We start from the raw sequence: 20,589 nt of genomic DNA, 5'->3' as shown, positions 1-20,589 counted from the left end.
CAATTTGATTTCACCACACGTTTAAGTGATTGCAGAACACGATCATTCAAGATTTTTTTCTGGCCAGGCAGTGTGTAATATATAACAGCTAGAGCCTGGTGTATCTAAAGTATGCACGTTGTATACTCTATGGATGTTAATTTACTTGGTGATTTGGCTGTGTAAAATTACTTACAAAAAAATGTGCAAAACAGTATGTTTTGATTCGTTTAGTCTATAGAGTTCCAAGCAATATATTTAACGGCATGTAATCACATAGATGATATGAAGCCTGAAACATGAAAAATAACACTGCTGTAGAGCAATATAACAGACTTTAAACTTTTTGCTCTGCTGAGTTCATTAACAGGATACTTCCCCTGTCTCACTCCTGTTTTCCCATTCCACAGGTGACATCACCATGTTCAGACCATCGTCCTTCCACATCATGATACAGACATCTTTTGGGCTACAGATGCAGGTGCAGCTTGTTCCACTCATGCAACTCTACATCACTTTGGATAAGAGCCTCCAGACCAAGACCTGCGGTGAATGCTTGTCTATTTCATTATTACTGGATGGCCGGTCAACAAATTGAATAGACAGAGGGGTAGACATAAAACAACATCCCATATTGTTAGTCTAGTGGTCAGGTTTGCTCTACTTCAACATACAAGCATATGTAGTATATGTAAAATATTAGTCCATCTTACTTCATGTCAAATTAATAAGGTCTATTCTAAAATCCCTTGGGCCCCTATCAGGGATGCAAAAGCAGCTTAAAATGGTCTTAAAATATTTTGGGCACTCATACAAAAATATTTTCTCTCCATGGGGTGTATTGATGCAGGTCTGTGTGGGAACTTTAACATGGTGTTGTCTGATGACCTGAAAACCCCACAAGGCTTAGTAGAAGGGACAGCTGCCTCCTTTGGGAACTCCTGGAAGGCACACCCTAACTGTCCTGACAGCAGTGACAGGCTGGATGACCCATGCAGCTACAGCGTAGACAGTGGTGAGAATTCCAAAATCTTCACTTAAACCTCACCCAATAGTTGACTTTTTATCATTAAATCACTTTACCTATATTATAGCTCTCTTTAAAGAAATTGCTTATCAGATGAAAGAAAAGATAAATATTTATTGACTGTCTTTAGAGAGCTATGCAGAGCACTGGTGTCTAAAACTGAAGGAGAAGGAAGGCCAATTTGCTAAATGTCACTCTACTGTTAACCCAGAGAAATACTACAAGGTATCTTTCCTGTTTCCTTAAAAACATATATGGAACACTGTAGATCAATGACGTATTATAGCAGCCCAAAAACAAAACTAAGTGCTACAATAAAGATATCTCAAATGCTTGCTTACTGGGCATATCAATTGCTAAACACACATGAGTGTTTGTGTACAGAGATGCAAGTACTCAGCCTGCACATGTGAGAAGAGTGAAGACTGTCTGTGTGCGGTCTTCTCCTCCTATGTGCGAGCATGCACGGCAAAGGGAATCTTCCTGCAAGGCTGGAGAGACACAGTGTGCGGTAGGATCATTCACACTGCAGCCTAAGAGAGACGGATGCGTTTTCTATGGCTCTTGTCAAAAGATCAAGGTCTAACCTTTTGTCTAATCAGTGTGAGGCTGAATGCCAGAGCAAAAAAAGGATTAAGCATGTTTTCTCCTCTTTTCTCTCATGAATTCAGATAAATACACTGCGCGCTGCCGAGCCTCCCAGACTTTCTCCTACATGCTGCAGGGTTGCCAGCGCACATGTGACTCCCTGGGCTCAGAGCGCCAGGGCTGCAGCACTCAATACACCCCTGTGGATGGATGTGCCTGTCCCGCTGGACTCTATGAGGATGAGAATGGTGGTTGTGTGCCCATGGAAAAATGCCCCTGTTACCACAATGGAGAGCATGTTAAACCTGGCAAGTCCATTAACATCAGAAATGAGCACTGGTAAGAGATTAACAGTGGTTAATTAAAAGAATGGGAATGTAAAGTTAGTAAAGTGTGTGGAATATGATGAACCTTTCAAGAGTCCAACATTTCTGCCCTTTTAGTGTTTGTACAAATGGAAAACTCAACTGCAACACCTGGAAGCCCCTTATTACAGGTACGTAATCTTGTCTTTGTCCAGCAGCTGTTTACATAAGTAGAGAGGAAAACTGACCTACAGTGGTGTGAAAAAGTGTTTCCTGATATCTTACTTTTTTGCATGTTCTTTGTCACACTTAAATGTTTCAGCAAACACATTTAAATATTAGACAAAGATAACACGTAAACACAAAATGCAGTTTTTGGAATGAAGGTTTTTATTTTTAAGGGGAAAAAAATCCAAACCTACATGACCCTGTGTGAAAAAGTGATTCCCCCCCTGTTAAAACATAGATTAACTGTGGTTTATCGCGTCTTTGGAAAGCTGAGTTCATAGGACCTGCCTGACAAAGTAAAGTAGACCAAAAGACCCTCAAAAGCTAGACATCATGCTGCAATCCAAAGAAATTCAGGAGCAAATGAGATACAAAGTAATTGAGCTCTATCAGTTTGGAAAAGGTTATAAAGCTATTTCTAAAGCTTTGGGACTCCAGTGAACCACAGTGAGAGCCATTATCCACAAATAGCGAAAACATGGAACAGTGGTGAACCTTCCCAGGTGTGGCCGGCCGACCAAAATTACTCCAATTTTGGACGGCTCATCCAAGAGATCACAAAACATCCCACAACAACATCCAAAGAACAGCAGGCCTCACTTGCCTCAGTTAAGGTCAGTGTTCATGACTCCCCATAAGAGTCTGTTCCGAGATGAAAACCACTGCTGAGCAAAAAGAACATAAAGGCTCGTCTCAGTTTTGCCAGAAAACATTTTGATAATCCCCAAGACTTTTGGGAAAATACTCTGTGGACTGATGAGACAAAAGTTTAACTTTTTGGAAGGTGTGTGTCTTATTATATCTGGCATAAAAGTAACACAGCATTTCAGAAAAGGAACATCATACCGACAGTAAAATACGGCGGTGGTAATGTGAGGTCTAGGGCTGTTTTGCTGCTTCAGGACCTGGAAGACTTGCTGTGGTAAATGGAACAATGCATTCTGCTGTCTACCAAAAAATCCTGAAGGAGAATGTCTGGCCATCTGTTTGTGACCTCAAGCTGAAGCGCACTTGAGTTCTGCAGCAGGACAATGATTCAAAACACACCAGCAAGTCCACCTCTGAGTGGCTTAAGAAAAACAAAATTAAGACGTTGGAGAAGCCTAGTCAATGTCCTGACTTGAATCTGATTGAGATGCTGTGGCATGACCTTTAAAAAGGTGGTTCATGCTCGAAAACCCTCCAATGTGGCCAAATTACAACAAGTCTGCAAAGATGAGTGGGCCAAAATTCCTTCACAGCGCTGTAAAACACTCATTGGCAGTTATCGCAAATACTTGATTGCAGTTGTTGCTGCTAAGGGTGGCCCAACCAGTTATTAGGTTTAGGGGGCAATCACTTTTTCATACAGGGCCATGTAGGTTTGGATTTTTTTCCCCTTAATAATAAATACCTTCCTTTAAAAACTCCATTTTGTGTTTACTTGTGTTTTGTCTAATATTTACATTTGTTTGAGGATCTGAAACATTTAAGTGTGACAAATTGTAACGGTGAGCGGTAAGGAGGTGGATGCATGTGCGGAGACGAGTGAGATTTATTCAGGGCAAATCCAGAATCAGAGTCGTTACAAGGGTCCAGAGTCACATTACCAACACAGAAAGTACGGGGATTAACAAACAAAAACACATGAAGGCAAACGGGAAGCAGGCTAAAACAAGGAAACAAGGACACTAGGAAAAACTCAGGGCTAAGAAATACGAAAGCTAGGATAAACAAAGGCACGGCATACAAAGAACCATACGAAATGAACATTCAATGAACAGCAAAAACTAAGGGAACAAGACAGGGCTTAAATACAATCAACTAAACGAGGGACAGGTGTTGAAAATCAAATGAGAGGAGGAGAAAACGAAACTATGGAATGGAACTAAAAAGCACAAGACAGAGAAATCACGGAACATGGAAGTGTGAGGGACTGATTGTGACACAAACATGCAAAAAAAATAAGATATCAGGATGGGGGCAAACCCTTTTTCACACCACTGTATAGTAAAGTGTTCAGTGTAATTTTGTCAGTTAGAGGTTACTAATGGGGAACTAAAATGCTTGGACCTTTAACCAAATAATTTTCATTGCTTCTCTTAACATTCATTATGTCCTGCAGACTGTCCTGCTCCAAAGGTCTTCTTTAACTGCAGTGACGCATCAATAGATAAGCATGGGTTAGAGTGTGCACAAACATGCACACACCACAGCATTGATTGTGTGAGTGTTGCACACTTTTCAACCATGCACACATCAGAACACTGATGTCTCATGTTTTCTAGTTGTATATCTTTCTGTCACTCTAACTTGTTGCATTTTTGTCCCTTGTTGCATTCCTATGTTTCATTTTGTCAGCCATTTTCTTTACACTGTAAAGCTTAAACATCAAATTTATTATATATTCCCATTAATTCTTCCCGTTATCGCCTCTATTATGAACTAAAATGGCAGAGGATTGACTTCTACTTCATAAACAATTTAAATTTATCTCTTAAATGTACCACCAATTAACTATTGTCTCTCACTCTCTTTTTCTTTTTATCTTCTGTTAATTGTCTTCTTCTGAAATCAGTACCTTGCAGAGTGCGAATCTGGATGTCAGTGTCCCACAGGCCTTCTGGATGATGGTCTTGGTCACTGTGTTAAAGAACATGAATGCCCTTGTCAACACAATGGACACTTATACGCTGCAGGGGCTAAAATACCAGACAGTTGCAATTCATGGTGTGTACATAATGCTTCATTTTTCCACTATAGAAATAATTTAGCATTCAAGGAGTGACTCGATGAAAAACACTTTTCCATTCACTCCAAATGCATTTGATTGGTTGTATGATTTTCTTTCATTTTACATGGAAGCTGTGAGGCTAATGTTTCTAACAAGTAATGGATGTTTATCTCTCTGAAAATCTTTTTCCTAAATATTTGCTCATATCTTCTCACACTTCCTCAAAACTGCCTCCAGTGCTGTCAAAGCAAACCTCGCCTGTCTTTCTAATAGGCACAATTATTTAGCAAACTGCATGAAAGTGTCTGAGAATACTATAAATTACATCAGATTATAGAACAGCAATGGTCAATTAATAATTACAAAAAAGAATTTTAAAAAATGTACTCACTGGACCAATCTGAGATAAAGCTAGGTAGGTAGCTACTGCTGTGGGCCATTCACTACTAGGTATCAAAAAGTATCAAATGGAGCCAAGAAAAAAATAGCTATCACATTTCCCATCAATGTTTCAATTTTTAGATTTGAGATTTCTGATATTTCTTGGCTTATGAAAAGGTTTTGTTCCGTACCTTCTGCAACCCAGTTAGCTACCTATCTTGTTAGTGACACACACACACACACACACACACACATATATATATATATATATATATATATATATATATATATATATATATATATATATATATATATATATATATATATATATATATATATATATATATATATATATACATACTCTCTCTCTAATAAATTCCACACTCACCCTTGCCATATTCAAGCTCAGGTCCTCAGGCTCTTATCTTAGCTGTTCCCCAGACTATACTATTCTGAACAGAGATCTAAGATGTTGTCCCTGTCTCTGGAACCATTCTCCCAGTTTGGGGGTCTACTGGAATCATTGTACATCTTCCATATCTTTTTCAGCTTCCCTCAGCCCTTGGTATTTCTCAAGCTTTTCATATTCCTATTGAGATTGCTATCATCTATCAGTTTTGCCTTCTTCTGCTGTTCATCCATCACTACTATGTCCAGTTAGGATTTTGTCTGCATCTGGAAGTCCCACTTAGCATGGTCCACCATGGTCCACCTTTGGGGGTGTATCCACATTGACCTTGGAGCTTCCAGCTGGTACTCAGTACAGTTGTTTCTGTATGTTATGCCAGCTACTTAGTTATGCTGTTCCATGTATGCACTGCCTGCTAGCATCTTGCAACCTGCTGTTATGTGCAGGATTGTGTCAGGGGCATCTTTGCACAGCCTACATTTAAAAAAAACAAAAAAAACATTTTTATGGCATTTAGCTGAGACTTTTATCCAAGGCAACTTACAATTATGATTCAGTACAATAGAGAGCTTAGGGCCCCAACAGTGACAACTTGGCAGTGGTGAGGCTTGAACCAGCAACTTTCCAATTACAAGTTAAGTACCATAACCACTGAGCTACTGCTGCCTACAGTCTTCTATCCCAGCCTCTGTTGATCTTGTATTCAGAGTTATGATTAGTGCCTGCATGATGTCTTTCATTCAAGCCTTTTTCTGCCATTGGTAGGATTTTTCCATATCAGCCACTTCCACTAATTGCAGCTGGTACATACTATGCAGGGGATTAGCCTCCCCTAATGGTACCTGCTCCTCTTCATCCCCATCCTCCTCAGGTTTCTGCTATTTGGCCATCTTCCTGGTGTACTCCTGGATCTTGGCTGTTTCATCTTGGATAGTGGCTCTGAAGTTCAGTAGTCCTCGTCCCCCCCTCCTTCCACTTAGTGTGCAGTTTCAGAGTGCTGGATTTGGGATGAATCCCTCTGGTCCTTGTAAAGAGTTTTCTTGTCTTGATGTCAGTGGCTTTTATCTCCTCCTTTGGCCATCTTATTATGCCTGCGGCATATCTGATAACTGGTAGAGCGTCCTTGTAGAGATGGTGGCTTATGTTTCTGTAGAATGTTTCCATTCTGTAGCCTTTTACTGATGATTTTTCTGAGGGGGTTCAGGCCTAGACAGAACAGCAGTAGGGACAGGGCATCTCCTTGGTAAATCCTGCACGTAATGATTACTTGCGATATTGGTCTGAAGGGGTGTCTTACACAGCCCAATTCAGTTCTAAATAAAGGCTCTTAGAGTCCTGTTTATGTTATGCAGCTTCAAGCATTCCAGGATCCATGTGTGGGACACTGAATCATAGGTTTTCTTGTCAATCCAGGCGGTGCACAAGTTGGTCTGTCTGATATTACAGTCTGAAGTGACTGTTTTATCCTCCAGTAGCTGGTGCTTTGCTCCTCTGGTGTTCTTGTCAATGCCTTTCTGAGCCCCGCTCATGTAGAGCAATGCGTCTACTCATCTTAGCCGCAATGACGCTAGACAGGAACTTCCATGTTGTGCAGAAGTAGGTTATTGGCTGGTAGTTGGATGGAACTGCCCCTTTCTGGGGGTCCTTCAGGATCAGGAATGTCTAGCCTTCAGTTAACCATTCAGGGTGGGTTCCACCTGTTGGCAGCTTGTTCATTTGTGCTGTCAGGTGCTTACGGAGTGCAGTTGCTTCATCGCCCAGCAGGTGTGGACCATGTCAGGACATGGAGCTGTTCAGCTCTTCATACTTGAGACCTTTTCTTGGACATCTGCTAGAGTGAAGGGTGCTGGATCCTGTTCAGGACAGGCTGCTTGCTCATGAAAAAGATTTTCTGTGAGATAGACTTCCATTGATCCTTAGTTGCAGGTTGTTATGTTAGCCTTGTAGATCCACTTCCCAACTCAAAAAAGCAAATGTGAGACACAAAACTGCATTTGCGTTAAAGATAAAAGATTTACATAAAATATTCCTTTATGATGAACCGAGCTTATGAAATTACTGAGGTTATGATGAACTGAAGCTACATTGTATACATTTTTCATCTTAAATATTCATTTGGTATACATGTATTAAATACATCAACACAATTGCAGTACCTGTAAACGTGGCAAGTGGGAATGCACAGACAAAAAATGCCCTGGGACCTGCACCATCTATGGCAGTGGACATTACAATACATTTGACAAGCAGAGGTTTGGCTTCAATGGAGACTGTGGTTATGTAGCTGTCCAGGTACCTGCACTTTAGTAATTGTTTAGCTAAACCCATTTACTGAAGATATTTGAATACCTGGTGTGATACCTCCAGGACACATATTTCAAGGCATTCATCTGATTGAATTAAAACAAATTATTGTATTAGCCACATGAATCAATTGACTAAATTTTTTTTTTATCTCAGTCACGGAATTGAAAATATTGAAATGAATATTGAATTTACTGTCTCAGTCATTGAAATGAAAATGGTATCCAAGTAAATAATCAGTTTTAAGTAATATAACAGAGTTTAAGTAATATTACAACTAATATGATTTAGAAACAGTGTGGCATTTGTTTATTATTATCTAATATCTTTTTTCAATTGTTCAAAGAACAAGTGTGGAAATAAGACAGGCACATTCCATGTGATCACAGAGAATGTACCCTGTGGGACAACAGGAACCACTTGTTCCAAAGCTGTTCGGATTCTGCTGGGAGTAAGGATTAACCTTTATTCATCACTCATGATGTTAACAGAGTAAACAGAGTTTTGATATCTTCATTATGAAACACACACAGATTATGATAGGCTACAAATTGTCTCAACAGAGAACACAGTTGGAGCTGATAGATGGCATCATAACAGAAAGCGAGCTTCAAAGTGGGCCAAAAATTAACTACAAAGTGAGAAACGTGGGCCTTTACCTGGTTATTGAGTCTGATGCTGGCCTGGCAGTGTTATGGGACCGCAAAACCACAGTACGCATCATTCTGCAACCACAACACATGGTGAGTCCTGCTGAGCATCAAGCTTCCTTTGATGTGAAAAGCTATAGTCAGCTCTAGAGACGAAGAGTCTTGTGTAATGTCACATTTGCAAAATGCATATTTTTGCCCAGTTCTTCTGATTCACATTTTCTTTCATGTTTATATTAGTAAAGAGGAATTGGGAATTGTAAGTGAAAAAGTGACAACAAATGCGATGGATTCAATTGTTAAGTGTGTCAGTGTTCTGGATGCACGTTTCTGTTTTTAGGGAGAGGTTTGTGGATTGTGTGGAAACTACAATGGAAATGGCAAAGATGATTTCACCACTCAAGGTCAACTGCAAGTTTCTGACATCATGGAGTTTGTAAACAGCTGGAAAGTATACAGCTCCTGCCCTGATGCTGAGCTAAGCTTTGATCCATGTATTGAAAGACCCAGCCGCCACACTTGGGCAAAAACGCAATGCAGTATAATCAAAGGAGATACATTCAAAGACTGCCACAAAATGGTACAGTAGCATGAATTTATTTTAAATACCACTAAATAAATCAAATAATTTTAGATGGGACATTCCACCTTAAGAAGCTTCCAAGAGATTATATAGATATTTGTTTGAATTCCTGTATGTGCAGGTGGACCTGACCCCATATTTTGAAACCTGTGTAAGAGACTCATGTGCGTGTGACACTGGTGGTGACTGTGAGTGTTTCTGTACTGCTGTGGCAGCCTATGCCCAAGCCTGCAATGAAGCTGGGGTCTGTGTGGCCTGGCGAACACCAGAGATCTGCCGTAAGAAATTTCTGCCATTAATTACTAAATGTAGATTTAGGACATGTACTTAAGATTTATGATGTTACATGCAGTATTTTATAAATCTGATATATTTTACATATTTTATCCTCTGCACCCTTATATACTATAACAAATAGTTGCAGAATGGAAAAGAAGGGACTGTGTTTTTCTCAACTCTTTAAAATTAGACCTCTGAATTATAATACTCATAATGGATTGTTGTGCCTCTAAACACTGGGCTAAAATGTCTTGGAAAAAAAAACCCAACACATAAAAAAGAATAATTCCTGACTGTGAGCTTACACTGAGACAAATTTGTATTTCTCCCATTAGCTGTGTTCTGTGACTACTACAATAAACCAGATGAGTGCACATGGCATTACAATCCATGTCACACACCATGCTACAAAACTTGCCTGAACCGTGAAGGCCAATGCAAGGACCCTTTACCAAACCTGGAAGGTGAGTGATCATCCAGTCCATACTGTCTGGCTCTATTCAATATAATAACAATCCAGTTTTACTCCTATTTATAATATGGTCACATTTAAATGGGATAGTGTATTTTGTGACATAGTCACATATCTGTTGAGCACACATGTGCATGCTGAGTTTGAAGACCCTAGGTCAATAGGTTAGCACCCATCAACATTTTCTATTTGTCTATATAAGTAGCATTCAGTTTAATTAGCCTGTGAAAGCAGCAATCCATTGGCCTGCATGCTGGCCATAAATATGAAAGGTTCAAAACTTAGCATGCATAAGCTGGGCTTTAGGGAGATGGCATGCACTGTGTTTGGGTTGGCCTTCTGTGACCCTTTGAGTTGGCCCAAACAGGGCAAGTGTAATTGAATGGGAAAGGTAATAGTAACATTCCAGGGCCCTGTGGATGTGCAATGAGACCTAGTGGCCCAAAACATGGCATGTGTAAACAAGACCTTAGGATTATAACAGATATATGTGACTATGTCACAAAATACAACTTACATGACTATATCACAAATAGGATTGAGACTGGTAATAAATAACGGTGCTTATTCTAAATTTTTAGGACCTCTCGCTATTGCTATTATAAACATCTTAAAAAATGTTATTAATATTAGTAGCAGTAATAGCATTGGCTATGCATTAGGTAAAACCTGCTTTCACTTTATCTGAGTACATAGTTGATAGTGTTCAGATGCAGTGTGTACAGTGCACAGTATACAAATAATCTAATATGAAACACCCTCAAGGAACAGATTTGGATTATGTCAAAATTAGGGCTGAACTTTTCATGAGTTTTGTGAGGTTTTTATTTTTGTTATGTTTTTATTTATTATAATGTTTCTGTTATATAGGATGTTATCCAGTGTGTCCTGCTGACAAACCCTTCTTTGATGAGAAGAATCACACTTGTGTTGACAGATGTGACACAATGTGCTTTATCAATGGAACTGTGTATATTCCTGAGGAAGAAATCCCAAGTAGCAAACCATGTCATTCATGGTACAGCCATTCCCTACTATAAAATAAAGTTACATATTCATAATTAAAATGATTAATGTATTTTTGATTTATGTAATGTAATCAAAATTGTGTTTTGCAGTTACTGCAATAAAAATGGAAATGAAACATGTTTGCTACGTCCTGGTAAGCCATTATATTAATTATACATAATAAATACAATTACTGAATAACCTATTCAATTCAATTTAAATAAAGACTACATTCATAATACTGCTATAGGATATGAAACATGATACCTGAGATAATGCACTTTATCTCCCAAAAGGTTGCTGTTTTTACAATGGAACAGAATATGGTGAAAATGAAACTATATATGAAGTAACAGACAACATGGGAATGTGTTACTCTGCCATCTGCATAAACAGTACAGTTGTGAATAAGACGGAGCCATGCCATATAACCAGCACTCCACAAACAGAAACAACCTCCTATATTAAGACTACTAAAATCACGTTGACTACTTCATCAAAAACAGCAATTCCTACACCAATTAGCTCTACCAAAAATGGTTTGACACTAACTACATCTACTTTTGGTGAAACCTCAAAATCACCAAGTAGTTCAACAGGCTCATCAACACCAAAAAGCATTACTGCAACAGGACCTCCTCATATATCAACTACAACAGCTAAAATTAGTACCACACCTACAACAACACAGCAAACACGGACTACTGGGAAAACTCCAAAAGCAACAACTACTCCAGTGGTCACATCTGGGCCAACAACTAAACAAACAAGTGAGAAGTCAACTGTCATGACCACAAAGCCATCTACAACTGTATTGACACCACCAACACCCACTATAACAACACCATGCGTTATTTGTGAATGGTCTGAGTGGTTCAATGTGGATTATCCAGCATCAGGGAGTGACATTGAAACATATGAAAATATTAAGAACCATGGAAAAACAATATGTGAAAATCCAGAAAATATTCAGTGCAGGGCTGTGTCGAAGCCTGATCTATCTCTTGATGAATTTACACAACTTACAGGTCAAGTTGTGCAATGCAATATTTCATTTGGTTTAGTGTGTGAAAAGGACAAACAGACACAAAGGCCATACAAATGTTTTGATTATAAAATTAGGCTACTCTGTTGTGAGCCATGTGTTACTACAACACCTGAAACTGCAGTCACAATAGTAAAAACTACCAAAACATCAACACCATCAAGCATTTCGCCAACCGCATTTACATCAACAAGCAACACTGCATCTACACGACCACCTCATGTCTCAAGTACAACAACTGAAGGTAGCCAATCAACTAAAACATCCATGCAAACTACTACTGGAAAATCTACAAAATCAACAACTCCTGGTCCAACTACCAAAACACACGAAACAGTTATAACTGGTCCAACAGCTACAAACCCTCCTGTTAATTCACAAGGTGTCAGTAATGCTACTGTAACAACAATAACACCACATGTGTCTACTTCATCAGTTGGAAGCAGTTCAACCAAAGCAATAACTACCCCAATCATTACAACTCACCCCACAACATCTAAGCTAACAGAAACAACAAGTACACCTCTTAAATCAACAACAAGTGAAAGCAGACCAACATTTGAAAGCAGCCCATCACCTAAAACAACAAAAACATCTACAATTGGAAAAACTACAGCAGCAACAACTACCACAGTGCTTACAACTAGGCCGTCAACTGAAAAAACAAGTGGAAAGTCTACTGTTGTGACCACAAAGCCATCTACAGCTACAACTACAACTACAGGAACATCCCATGTATCAATTACAACACCTAAAATCAGTACAGCAACTATATCAACACAGCAAACATTGAGTACTGAGAAAACAAAAGGAACAACTACCCAAGTGGTTACGTCTAAGTCATCAACTGAAAAAACAAGTGGAAAGTCTACTGTTGTTACCACAAAGCCATTTACAACTACAACTACAGGAACTCCCCATGTATCAACTACAACAGCTAAAATCAGTACAGAAACTATATCAACACAGCAAACATTGACTACTGGGAAAACTCCAAAAGCAACAACTACCCAAGTGGTTACGTCTAAGTCATCAACTGAAAAAACAAGTGGAAAGTCTACTGTTGTTACCACAAAGCCATTTACAACTACAACTACAGGAACTGCCCATGTATCAACTACAACAGCTAAAATCAGTACAGCAACTACATCAACACAGCAGACATTGACTACTGAGAAAACTACAAAAGTAACAACTACCCCAGTGGTTACGTCTAAGTCATCAACTGAAAAAACAAGTGGAAAGTCTACTGTTGTGAGCACAAAGCCATCTACAACTACAACTACAACTATAGGAACATCCCATGTATCAATTACAACACCTAAAATCAGTACAGCAACTATATCAACACAGCAGACATTGACTACTGGGAAAGCTACAAAAGCAACAACTACGCCAGTGGTTACGTCTAAGTCATCAACTGAAAAAACAAGTGGAAAGTCTACTGTTGTTACCACAAAGCCATTTACAACTACAACTACAGGAACTCCCCATGTATCAACTACAACAGCTAAAATCAGTACAGCAACTACATCAACACAGCAGACATTGACTACTGGGAAAACTCCAAAAGCAACAACTACCCCAGTGGTTACGTCTAAGTCATCAACTGAAAAAACAAGTGGAAAGTCTACTGTTGTGAGCACAAAGCCATCTACAACTACAACTACAACTATAGGAACATCCCATGTATCAATTACAACACCTAAAATCAGTACAGCAACTATATCAACACAGCAGACATTGACTACTGGGAAAGCTACAAAAGCAACAACTACGCCAGTGGTTACGTCTAAGTCATCAACTGAAAAAACAAGTGGAAAGTCTACTGTTGTTACCACAAAGCCATTTACAACTACAACTACAGGAACTCCCCATGTATCAACTACAACAGCTAAAATCAGTACAGCAACTACATCAACACAGCAGACATTGACTACTGGGAAAACTCCAAAAGCAACAACTACCCCAGTGGTTACGTCTAAGTCATCAACTGAAAAAACAAGTGGAAAGTCTACTGTTGTTACCATAAAGCCATTTACAACTACAACTACAACTACAGGAACTCCCCATGTATCAACTACAACAGCTAAAATCAGTACAGCAACAACATCAACACAACAGACATTGACTACTGGGAAAACTACAAAAGTAACAACTACCCCAGTGGTTACGTCTAAGTCATCAACTGAAAAAACAAGTGGAAAGTCTACTGTTGTGAGCACAAAGCCATCTACAACTACAACTACAACTATAGGAACATCCCATGTATCAATTACAACACCTAAAATCAGTACAGCAACTATATCAACACAGCAGACATTGACTACTGGGAAAACTCCAAAAGCAACAACTACCCCAGTGGTTACGTCTAAGTCATCAACTGAAAAAACAAGTGGAAAGTCTACTGTTGTTACCATAAAGCCATTTACAACTACAACTACAACTACAGGAACTCCCCATGTATCAACTACAACAGCTAAAATCAGTACAGCAACTACATCAACACAGCAGACATTGACTACTGAGAAAACTACAAAAGTAACAACTACCCCAGTGGTTACATCTAAGTCATCAACTGAAAAAACAAGTGGAAAGTCTACTGTTGTTACCACAAAGCCATTTACAACTACAACTACAGGAACTCCCCATGTATCAATTACAACACCTAAAATCAGTACAGCAACTATATCAACACAACGGACATTGAGTACTGAGAAAACAAAAGGAACAACTACCCAAGTGGTTACGTCTAAGTCATCAACTGAAAAAACAAGTGGAAAGTCTACTGTTGTTACCACAAAGCCATTTACAACTACAACTACAGGAACTCCCCATGTATCAACTACAACACCTAAAATCAGTACAGCAACTATATCAACACAGCAAACATTGACTACTGGGAAAACTCCAAAAGCAACAACTACCCAAGTGGTTACGTCTAAGTCATCAACTGAAAAAACAAGTGGAAAGTCTACTGTTGTTACCACAAAGCCATTTACAACTACAACTACAGGAACTCCCCATGTATCAACTACAACAGCTAAAATCAGTACAGCAACTACATCAACACAGCAGACATTGACTACTGAGAAAACTACAAAAGTAACAACTACCCCAGTGGTTACGTCTAAGTCATCAACTGAAAAAACAAGTGGAAAGTCTACTGTTGTGAGCACAAAGCCATCTACAACTACAACTACAACTATAGGAACATCCCATGTATCAATTACAACACCTAAAATCAGTACAGCAACTATATCAACACAGCAGACATTGACTACTGGGAAAACTACAAAAGCAACAACTACGCCAGTGGTTACGTCTAAGTCATCAACTGAAAAAACAAGTGGAAAGTCTACTGTTGTTACCACAAAGCCATTTACAACTACAACTACAACTACAGGAACTCCCCATGTATCAACTACAACAGCTAAAATCAGTACAGCAACTACATCAACACAGCAGACATTGACTACTGAGAAAACTACAAAAGTAACAACTACCCCAGTGGTTACGTCTAAGTCATCAACTGAAAAAACAAGTGGAAAGTCTACTGTTGTTACCATAAAGCCATTTACAACTACAACTACAACTACAGGAACTCCCCATGTATCAACTACAACAGCTAAAATCAGTACAGCAACTACATCAACACAGCAGACATTGACTACTGAGAAAACTACAAAAGTAACAACTACCCCAGTGGTTACATCTAAGTCATCAACTGAAAAAACAAGTGGAAAGTCTACTGTTGTTACCACAAAGCCATTTACAACTACAACTACAGGAACTCCCCATGTATCAATTACAACACCTAAAATCAGTACAGCAACTATATCAACACAACGGACATTGAGTACTGAGAAAACTCAAAAGGAACAACTACCCAAGTGGTTACGTCTAAGTCATCAACTGAAAAAACAAGTGGAAAGTCTACTGTTGTTACCACAAAGCCATTTACAACTACAACTACAGGAACTCCCCATGTATCAACTACAACAGCTAAAATCAGTACAGCAACTACATCAACACAGCAGACATTGACTACTGAGAAAACTACAAAAGTAACAACTACCCCAGTGGTTACGTCTAAGTCATCAACTGAAAAAACAAGTGGAAAGTCTACTGTTGTGAGCACAAAGCCATCTACAACTACAACTACAACTATAGGAACATCCCATGTATCAATTACAACACCTAAAATCAGTACAGCAACTATATCAACACAGCAGACATTGACTACTGGGAAAACTACAAAAGCAACAACTACGCCAGTGGTTACGTCTAAGTCATCAACTGAAAAAACAAGTGGAAAGTCTACTGTTGTTACCACAAAGCCATTTACAACTACAACTACAACTACAGGAACTCCCCATGTATCAACTACAACAGCTAAAATCAGTACAGCAACTACATCAACACAGCAGACATTGACTACTGAGAAAACTACAAAAGTAACAACTACCCCAGTGGTTACGTCTAAGTCATCAACTGAAAAAACAAGTGGAAAGTCTACTGTTGTTACCACAAAGCCATTTACAACTACAACTACAGGAACTCCCCATGTATCAATTACAACACCTAAAATCAGTACAGCAACTATATCAAAACAACGGACATTGAGTACTGAGAAAACAAAAGGAACAACTACCCAAGTGGTTACGTCTAAGTCATCAACTGAAAAAACAAGTGGAAAGTCTACTGTTGTTACCACAAAGCCATTTACAACTACAACTACAACTACAGGAACTCCCCATGTATCAACTACAACACCTAAAATCAGTACAGCAACTATATCAACACAGCAAACATTGACTACTGGGAAAACTCCAAAAGCAACAACTACCCCAGTGGTTACGTCTAAGTCATCAACTGAAAAAACAAGTGGAAAGTCTACTGTTGTTACCACAAAGCCATTTACAACTTCAGCTACAGGAACTCCCCATGTATCAACTACAACAGCTAAAATCAGTACAGCAACTACATCAACACAGCAGACATTGACTACTGGGAAAACTACAAAAGCAACAACTACCCCAGTGGTTACGTCTAAGTCATCAACTGAAAAAACAAGTGGAAAGTCTACTGTTGTTACCACAAAGCCATTTACAACTACAACTACAACTACAGGAACTCCCCATGTATCAAATACAACAGCTAAAATCAGTACAGCAACTACATCAACACAGCAGACATTGACTACTGAGAAAACTACAAAAGTAACAACTACCCCAGTGGTTACGTCTAAGTCATCAACTGAAAAAACAAGTGGAAAGTCTACTGTTGTTACCACAAAGCCATTTACAACTTCAGCTACAGGAACTCCCCATGTATCAACTACAACAGCTAAAATCAGTACAGCAACTACATCAACACAGCAGACATTGACTACTGGGAAAACTACAAAAGCAACAACTACCCCAGTGGTTACGTCTAAGTCATCAACTGAAAAAACAAGTGGAAAGTCTACTGTTGTTACCACAAAGCCATTTACAACTACAACTACAACTACAGGAACTCCCCATGTATCAACTACAACAGCTAAAATCAGTACAGCAACTACATCAACACAGCAGACATTGACTACTGAGAAAACTACAAAAGTAACAACTACCCCAGTGGTTACGTCTAAGTCATCAACTGAAAAAACAAGTGGAAAGTCTACTGTTGTTACCACAAAGCCATTTACAACTACAACTACAGGAACTCCCCATGTATCAACTACAACACCTAAAATCAGTACAGCAACTATATCAACACAGCAAACATTGACTACTGGGAAAACTCCAAAAGCAACAACTACCCCAGTGGTTACGTCTAAGTCATCAACTGAAAAAACAAGTGGAAAGTCTACTGTTGTTACCACAAAGCCATTTACAACTACAACTACAACTACAGGAACTCCCCATGTATCAACTACAACAGCTAAAATCAGTACAGCAACTACATCAACACAGCAGACATTGACTACTGAGAAAACTACAAAAGTAACAACTACCCCAGTGGTTACGTCTAAGTCATCAACTGAAAAAACAAGTGGAAAGTCTACTGTTGTTACCACAAAGCCATTTACAACTACAACTACAGGAACTCCCCATGTATCAACTACAACAGCTAAAATCAGTACAGCAACTACATCAACACAGCAGACATTGACTACTGAGAAAACTACAAAAGTAACAACTACCCCAGTGGTTACGTCTAAGTCATCAACTGAAAAAACAAGTGGAAAGTCTACTGTTGTGAGCACAAAGCCATCTTCAACTACAACTACAACTACAGGAACATCCCATGTATCAATTACAACACCTAAAATCAGTACAGCAACTATATCAACACAGCAAACATTGACTACTGGGAAAACTCCAAAAGCAACAACTACCCCTGTGGTTACGTCTAAGTCATCAACTGAAAAAACAAGTGGAAAGTCTACTGTTGTTACCACAAAGCCATTTACAACTACAACTACAACTACAGGAACTCCCCATGTATCAACTACAACAGCTAAAATCAGTACAGCGACTACATCAACACAGCAGACATTGACTACTGAGAAAACTACAAAAGTATCAACTACCCCAGTGGTTACGTCTAAGTCATCAACTGAAAAAACAAGTGGAAAGTCTACTGTTGTTACCACAAAGCCACTTACAACTACAACTACAGGAACTCCCCATGTATCAACTACAACAGCTAAAATCAGTACAGCAACTATTTCAACACAGCAGACATTGACTACTGAGAAAACTACAAAAGTAACAACTACCCCAGTGGTTACGTCTAAGTCATCAACTGAAAAAACAAGTGGAAAATCTACTGTTGTGAGCACAAAGCCATCTACAACTACAACTACAACTACAGGAACATCCCATATATCAATTACAACACCTAAAATCAGTACAGCAACTATATCAACACAACGGACATTGAGTACTGAGAAAACAAAAGGAACAACTACCCAAGTGGTTACGTCTAGGTCATCAACTGAAAAAACAAGTGGAAAGTCCACTGTTGTTACCACAAAGCCATTTACAACTACAACTACAACTACAGGAACTCCCCATGTATCAACTACAACAGCTAAAATCAGTACAGCAACTACATCAACACAGCAGACATTGACTACTGAGAAAACTACAAAAGTAACAACTACCCCAGTGGTTACGTCTAAGTCATCAACTGAAAAAACAAGTGGAAAGTCTACTGTTGTGAGCACAAAGCCATCTTCAACTACAACTACAACTACAGGAACATCCCATGTATCAATTACAACACCTAAAATCAGTACAGCAACTATATCAACACAGCAAACATTGACTACTGGGAAAACTCCAAAAGCAACAACTACCCCAGTGGTTACGTCTAAGTCATCAACTGAAAAAACAAGTGGAAAGTCTACTGTTGTTACCACAAAGCCATTTACAACTACAACTACAACTACAGGAACTCCCCATGTATCAACTACAACAGCTAAAATCAGTACAGCAACTACATCAACACAGCAAACATTGACTACTGGGAAAACTCCAAAAGCAACAACTACCCCAGTGGTTACATCTAAGTCATCAACTGAAAAAACAAGTGGAAAGTCTACTGTTGTTACCACAAAGCCATCTACAACTACAACTACAACTACAGGAACATCCCATGTATCAATTACAACACCTAAAATCAGTACAGCAACTATATCAACACAGCAAACATTGACTACTGGGGAAACTCCAAAAGCAACAACTACCCCAGTGGTTACGTCTAAGTCATCAACTGAAAAAACAAGTGGAAAGTCTACTGTTGTTACCACAAAGCCACTTACAACTACAACTACAGGAACTCCCCATGTATCAACTACAACAGCTAAAATCAGTACAGAAACTATATCAACACAGCAAACATTGACTACTGGGAAAACTCCAAAAGCAACAACTACCCAAGTGGTTACGTCTAAGTCATCAACTGAAAAAACAAGTGGAAAGTCTACTGCTGTGACCACAAAGCCATCTACAACTACAACTACAACTACAGGAACATCCCATGAATCAATTACAACAGCTAAAATCAGTACAGCAACTATATCAACACAACAGACATTGAGTACTGAGAAAACAAAAGGAACAACTACCCAAGTGGTTACGTCTAGGTCATCAACTGAAAAAACAAGTGGAAAGTCTACTGTTGTGACCACAAAGCCATCTACAACTACAACTACAACTACAGGAACATCCCATGTATCAATTACAACACCTAAAATCAGTACAGCAACTATATCAACACAGCAAACATTGACTACTGGGGAAACTCCAAAAGCAACAACTACTCCAGTGGTTACGTCTAAGTCATCAACTGAAAAAACAAGTGGAAAGTCTACTGTTGTTACCACAAAGCCACTTACAACTACAACTACAGGAACTCCCCATGTATCAACTACAACAGCTAAAATCAGTACAGAAACTATATCAACACAGCAAACATTGACTACTGGGAAAACTCCAAAAGCAACAACTACCCAAGTGGTTACGTCTAAGTCATCAACTGAAAAAACAAGTGGAAAGTCTACTGCTGTGACCACAAAGCCATCTACAACTACAACTACAACTACAGCAACATCCCATGAATCA

At 39.0% G+C, this 20,589-nt stretch overlaps 1 protein-coding gene across 1 annotated transcript in view; it reads left to right on the top strand.

The window, feature by feature from the left end:
• Nucleotides 1–20,589, top strand: part of LOC113592070 (mucin-2-like) — a 37,545-nt gene that overhangs the window by 7,775 nt on the left and 9,181 nt on the right. Inside the window, exons 12-28 of the mRNA XM_035523718.1 lie at nucleotides 390–527; nucleotides 830–994; nucleotides 1,137–1,231; nucleotides 1,391–1,517; nucleotides 1,678–1,933; nucleotides 2,038–2,090; nucleotides 4,232–4,332; nucleotides 4,685–4,836; nucleotides 7,784–7,922; nucleotides 8,281–8,385; nucleotides 8,498–8,677; nucleotides 8,925–9,164; nucleotides 9,289–9,445; nucleotides 9,782–9,910; nucleotides 10,789–10,936; nucleotides 11,037–11,080; nucleotides 11,223–12,103. Coding sequence (XP_035379611.1) covers nucleotides 390–527; nucleotides 830–994; nucleotides 1,137–1,231; nucleotides 1,391–1,517; nucleotides 1,678–1,933; nucleotides 2,038–2,090; nucleotides 4,232–4,332; nucleotides 4,685–4,836; nucleotides 7,784–7,922; nucleotides 8,281–8,385; nucleotides 8,498–8,677; nucleotides 8,925–9,164; nucleotides 9,289–9,445; nucleotides 9,782–9,910; nucleotides 10,789–10,936; nucleotides 11,037–11,080; nucleotides 11,223–12,103 — 3,110 coding nt within the window. The remainder of the gene's footprint in view (nucleotides 1–389; nucleotides 528–829; nucleotides 995–1,136; nucleotides 1,232–1,390; nucleotides 1,518–1,677; nucleotides 1,934–2,037; nucleotides 2,091–4,231; nucleotides 4,333–4,684; nucleotides 4,837–7,783; nucleotides 7,923–8,280; nucleotides 8,386–8,497; nucleotides 8,678–8,924; nucleotides 9,165–9,288; nucleotides 9,446–9,781; nucleotides 9,911–10,788; nucleotides 10,937–11,036; nucleotides 11,081–11,222; nucleotides 12,104–20,589) is intronic.

Source organism: Electrophorus electricus, chromosome 2 (assembly GCF_013358815.1).
Source record: "Electrophorus electricus isolate fEleEle1 chromosome 2, fEleEle1.pri, whole genome shotgun sequence".
In the NCBI taxonomy this organism is placed as follows: domain Eukaryota; kingdom Metazoa; phylum Chordata; class Actinopteri; order Gymnotiformes; family Gymnotidae; genus Electrophorus; species Electrophorus electricus.
The sequence above is the reverse complement of the archived record's forward strand: the minus strand, read 5'-3'. Positions and strand labels throughout refer to the sequence as shown.